Genomic DNA, 5,906 nt, shown 5'->3' on the forward strand with positions numbered 1-5,906 from the left:
CTCTTTTGTTGCCATGGTCACCTGGAAGGGTCCATCTTGGCTGGTCCCATCCTCCTTTGGTCGTCTTTCCTTCCAGTTCTCTGCTGCCAATGACTGGAACGAACTGCAAAAATCTCTGAAGCTGGAAACACTTATCTCCCTCACTAGCTTTAAGCACCAGCTGTCAGAGTAGCTCACAGATTACTGCACCTGTACATAGCCCATCTATAATTTAGCCACAACAACTACCTCTTCCCCTACTGTATTTATTTATTTAGCTCCTTTGCACCCCATTATTTCTATCTCTACTTTGCACATTCTTCCACTGCAAATCTACCATTCCAGTATTTTACTTGCTATATTGTATTTACCTCGCCACCATGGCCCTTTTTGGCCTTTACCTCCCTTATCTCACCTCATTTGCTCACATTGTATATAGACTTATTTTTCTACTGTATTATTGGCTGTATGTTTTGTTTATTCCATGTGTAACTCTGTGTTGTTGTATGTGTCAAATTGCTATGCTTTATCTTGGCCAGGTCGCAGTTGCAAATGAGAACTTGTTCTCAACTAGCCTACCTGGTTAAATAAAGGTGAAATAAAAATAAAATATTTTTTTATTTTATTTTATTTTATGGACTCGTAGTTTCACCTAGTCTCCTACACAGATGGTTAGAGCATCTGGATCCTCACCTGGGATTGGTTCTGCTGCTTTCCTAGTGTGAGAGTGGAGAAAACCTACAACATAAGTTAGTTCCTTCATGTACTCAAGATGGTCACACTGTCTCAGTTATGTCTATCTATCGGTCAGTCATAGGTCTCACCCCTGGGGGTTTTCTGATTTCCCATTGGCCATGGCTATCCTCTGTCATTAACTTGTCCTCCTTGTCCATAGGGCATAGGTGGCCCCGGGGAGCATTTCCAGCTCCGGGCGAGTGGTACTGGGGCTGAGTTTCCTCTTCTTCTGCCAGACCCAAAGTTTCCTCTGCCCCTGTTGTAACCTCTTCTTCTGCCAGACCCAAAACTTTCCTCAGCCCCTGTGTAACCTCTCCTCTGCCAGACCAAAGTTTTCCTCTGCCCCTGTGTAACCTCTCTTCTGCCAGACCAAAGTTTCCTCTGCCCTGTTGTAACCTCTTCCTCTTCCAGACCCAAAGTTTCCTCTGCCCCTGTTGTAACCTCTCTCTGCCAGACCCAAATTTCCTCTCCCCTGTTGTAACCTCTCTCTCTCCACCCAAAGTTTCCTCTCCCCTGTTGTAACCTCTTCCTCTTCCAGACCAAAGTTTCCTCTCCCCTGTTGTAACCTCTTCTTCTGCCAGACCCAAAGTTTCCTCTGCCCCTGTTGTAACCTCTTCCTCTTCCAGACCCAAAGTTTCCTCTGCCCCTGTTTGTAACCTCTTCCTCTTCCAGACCAAAGTTTCCCTGCCCCTGTTGTAAACCTCTTCTTCTGCCAGACCCAAAGTTTCCTCTGCCCCTGTTGTAACCTCTTCTCTCAGACCCAAATTCCTCGCCCTGTGTAACCTCTTCCTCTTCCAGACCAAAGTTCCTCTGGCCCTGTTGTAACCTCTTCTTCTGCCAGACCCCAAAGTTCCTCTGCCCTGTTGTAACTTCCTCTTCCAGACCCAAAAGTTTCCTCTGCCCCTGTTGTAACCTCCTTCCTCTTCCAGACCCACAAGTTTCCTCTGCCCTGTTGTAACCTCTTCTTCTGCCAGACCCAAAGTTTCCTCTGCCCCTGTTGTAACCTCTTCTCTCTCCAGACCCAAAGTTTCCTCTGCCCCTGTTGTAACCTCTCCTCTTCCAGACCCAAAGTTTTCCTCTGCCCCTGTTGTAACCTCTTCCTCTTCCAGACCCAAAGTTTCCTCTGCCCTGTGTAACCTCTTCTTCTGCCAGACCCAATTCCTCTGCCCCTGTTGTAACCTCTTCTTCTGCCAACCCAAAGTTTCCTCGCCCTGTTGTAACCTCTTCCTCTTCCAGACCCAAAGTTTCCTCTGCCCCTGTTGTAACCTCTTTCTTCTGCCAGACCCAAAGTTTCCTCTGCCCCTGTTGTAACCTCTTCCTCTTCCAGACCAAAGTTTCCTCTGCCCCTGTTGTAACCTTTCCTCTTCCAGACCCAAAGTTTCCTCTGCCCCTGTTGTAACCTCTTCTTCTGCCAGACCCAAAGTTTCCTTCTGCCCTGTTGTAACCCTTCCTCTTCAGACCAAGTTTCCTCTGCCCCTGTTGTAACCTCTTCCTCTCCAGACCCAAAGTTTCCTCTGTCCCCTGTTGTAACCCTTCTTCTGCCAGACCCAAAGTTCTCTCCCCTGTTGTAACTCTTCCTTCTTCCAGACCCAAAGTTTCTCTTGCCCCTGTTGTAACCTCTTCTCTTCCAGACCCAAAGTTTCCTCTGCCCCTGTTGTAACCTCTTCTTCTGCCAGACCCAAAGTTTCCTCTGCCCCTGTTGTAACCTTTTCCTCTTCCATTTCTCCCACACTGCGAACTCGCATGCCCCAACTGCCCACAGGTCCATCATTGAGTGCTGTTCCAGACACAAAGGGCTCTGACGGGCCCACCTCCTCTTCCAGTCCATGTTTGTGAGTCACCATAAGGTTGAGTGGTGAAAAGCACATACCCTGCAGGCACCAGGTTCACGGGTGTGACTGATGTGACTGTGGGGGAGCTACAGGCTGTGGTTGTGGTGAGCCTGTAGAAACAACTTTGAGCAGCCATCATATTGTGAGTAAAACCACCACTTCCTTTCTCGATCTGTGCAAGCCGGGCCTTCTTCAGTGCAGTGTCTAGTCCTCATTTTCTCTGAATTATCTCCTTGACTATATCCAACCTAGTCTTGTACAGGCTTCATTGCTCCTATCTCCTCATTCTGTTTTGACTGTGCCATGGTGCTCCGGCTTTTTATTTAGATAGTCTGCGTGTAATGTGTCTTCCAATTTCTATAGGGTTATCCTAAAGTGGGTGTAATATGTATGAATATTTCTATATGAATTCTTCTCTATCTCCTTTCAGTGTGTGTTCAACAACAGTAGGTGATACTGTAATCCTAATTCTACTCTCACTTAATACAGGCTATAGTAAATGGTTCTACTAAATTCAAATATATTTCACACACGGGCCTCAGAGACAACCGCATGATAGACTTCAATTCCTAATATTATATCTTAAGGGTGTAGAGTAACAGTAATATGTTATTCACCAGTGCCCCCTTGGTGATAGCATCACTAAGTAATTTTCTTTGAAAATCTCTACAGAACAGAACTTCCTTGTAATAATTTTACTGGTATATTAAAGGTTGTACATCTCCTACACTGTCCTATGGTAGGAAAATGTCACTAACAAATATGTTCAACCTTTAATTCAAATAACTTCTGTCCTACTCTTAACTTTTTATTCCACCATTGGGCCATTACCTACGTTCAAGACAAATGGGAACTCGGAAAAAAATTAGCTCCGACTGGGAAAAATCGTTTTGAACGGTCATCCAACTCGGAATTCCAAGTCAGAAACTCAGGCATCTTTCTAGAGCTCCGACTTTCTGACCTGAAGATCGCTGACATCATGATTGACCTTGTTTTTTTTCCCCAAGTTCCAATTTGTCTTGAAAGCACCATAACTCATGACTAATTCCATGTACCATGCATGAATTAAATGACTGAGCCACGAGTTGAGGAACAAGGAAATCAGACCCCCCCCTTTTCATTTGAGGAAGAATAGTGATTAAATATTTTATTATAGAAATGTTTTTGTGTGTTAAATAAATGTAATGTTAAAGTATCACTACACATTTAGTAATCACAGAATCCATTTTAAACTATACACACAGTTACACTTTTGTATAACTTAATACAATTATTCTATCAACAGGAATGATAAAAAGGTGCTTTTGGTTATGCATTGATTAGCACACCAAAGTTGGCATAAACGATAAGTAATACAATTAAACTAAAAGCCTGTTTCACACCATAGCCCACTGAATTTGTAAGAAAACATTGATTTCGAACGTGGCACTGACTCGCCCATGGATTGATGGTTCAGCATTGTCTCAATGAAGAATTTGGCGATCGACAAGCCACGTGCAACATGCACGCGCAGTTACAAGCCTGCTAGAGACGAGCAATATCCACTTTCATAGTATGGATGAAGCCTGAGCTGGAATGTGAAGCTAACTGAAGCTGGTTAGCTTTAGAAAACCCTGAATAGATCTAGCTTTCTTCGTAGGATACCGCTCAGCTCAGGCTTCATCCGTACTATGGTGGATATTGCTCGTCCGCCTCCCACTAACTATAGCAGGCTTGTAACTGGCTTGTAGCAGGCTTGTAATAAAATATTGAATCAGTCGTCTTCCTCAAATGAAGGGGATGATGAATCTTTGCAAAAGGGATGGACTCTGATTTCATTTGTCCTCAACTTGCGGTTCAGTCGTTTCATTCAGGGTAAGTCGAGTTAGCCCTGAGTTAGCCTGCCCCGGAGCAGATTAGTTCTGAAGGATTCATTGCCGTAGAAGTTTACCTGGCTAAAAGATGAGCCACTTTCGAATGACCGGTTATCCTGAGTTGAACTCAAGAGTTGAACAAAGTTACCTGCTAACTCCTCAAACCTGCTTCGTAGGAGACCCCTCAGGCAGAGCGTGAGACTGAACCCAGCTGAACTTAGCTAGAAGGGATAGGATTAACACTACCACCACCTGATACCCCATCGGTGTTATCGCTCCCCAATACTGTAGTGTTTGATTGCTGCATGGGGTCTTCTTGGTTCAGCTGCCTTCTTGCAGTCTAACATTACCACCCACAAGAGTCCATGTATAACTGAAACACAGAACAATGTATATCAACATATATAATACTATATAATATTACATGTGTAAATGACATTAATTACTGAATGCATGATGACCATACATTTAAAAAAATCAAAAGGTCTCCGTCACTCCCAACGCCGAACATCCGGGATGACTTCAGTGTGTGTCACAAATAGCACCAAACCACCTACATAGTGCACTATTTTTGAACAGAACTTTGTGGACCCTGGTCAAAAGAAGTGCACTACATAGGGAATAGGGTGCCGTTTGAAGCAACCTTCAGTTCAAGCAGTAGCAGCATCAGTGGACTAGGTGCTAATTCTCTGTGGCAGAGTTCAACGGGAGTTCAATGTGATGTGATAAGGGGGGGAAGGCTACAGCAGGCCTTTAGCACTTGTAGTGGAGGATGTCTACTCTCCAACTGTGACAGGCAGTGCAGGCCGGAGTAGGGCGTCCCTGAGGGGAAACATTCAGAGCAGTGCACATAGAAATACAATGAATAGAGCAGACAGTTATCACGTCTAGTGAAGGGTGTCTCCGTGTGGCTGGCCTGGGGTGAAACGTTCAAAGCACTGGGCTTGGGTGAAACGTTCAAAGCACTGGGCTTGGGTGAAATGTTCAGAGCACTGCATGTAGAAATGTGACATATAGAACATGACAGACAAGACAGTCCTATCTGTTCTATCTAATGCTTTTCCATGTGAACAATCTGTAACAAACCTTTCTGATTAGGCAGCGCTCATTGAGGTGAAACGTTCCCAACGCACAATTCTACATCCACGTAGAAATGTGATGTATAGAGCATGACAGACAAGACAATCCCTATCTGTATTTTCTATAATGTTGAACCTTTCTGACAGACTCTCGGATATAAATGTATTGAATAGAGCTGGCATGATTACATGACAAGATATTGTCAACAAAATATATTTAGATCTGAATGTTGTGTAACGTTGCCAGCCACAGGCCTAGCCTACTCAGACAGTTAAACTGAGGATGCAACAGGCCTAGCCTACTCAGACAGTTAAACTGAGAGCAAACAGGTCTAGCCTACTCAGACAGTTAAACTGAAGGAGCAAACAGGTCTAGCCTACTCAGACAGTTTAGACTGAGGATGCAAACAGGCCTAGCCTACTCAGAC

The 5,906-nt window shown here is 44.4% G+C and overlaps 1 protein-coding gene across 1 annotated transcript; it reads right to left on the minus strand.

The window, feature by feature from the left end:
- Positions 1-651: 651 nt before the first annotated feature.
- On the minus strand, positions 652-2,558 carry LOC139023830 (S-antigen protein-like). Its single transcript, XM_070437794.1, has 3 exons — positions 2,246-2,558; positions 804-2,122; positions 652-717 (listed from the first exon to the last, which is right to left on the minus strand). The coding sequence occupies exons 1-3, from the start codon at positions 2,556-2,558 to the stop codon at positions 652-654; spliced, it is 1,698 nt and encodes a 565-aa protein (XP_070293895.1).
- Positions 2,559-5,906: the final 3,348 nt, after the last annotated feature.

This window comes from Salvelinus sp. IW2-2015, linkage group LG37, assembly GCF_002910315.2.
Source record: "Salvelinus sp. IW2-2015 linkage group LG37, ASM291031v2, whole genome shotgun sequence".
In the NCBI taxonomy this organism is placed as follows: domain Eukaryota; kingdom Metazoa; phylum Chordata; class Actinopteri; order Salmoniformes; family Salmonidae; genus Salvelinus; species Salvelinus sp. IW2-2015.

Bases quoted from the DNA above. Each gene is read 5' to 3' on its own strand.
- LOC139023830 (XM_070437794.1), bottom strand. From the start codon at position 2,558: ATGGTGACTCACAAACATGGACTGGAAGAGGAGGTGGGCCCGTCAGAG. The intron at 2,123-2,245 runs GTTACAACAGGG...TGGGTCTGGCAG, and splicing joins TTGGGTCTGGCAGAAGAAGG to AAGAAGAGGTTACAACAGGG. The intron at 718-803 runs GTGAGACCTATG...CTTATGTTGTAG, and splicing joins AAATCAGAAAACCCCCAGGG to GTTTTCTCCACTCTCACACT.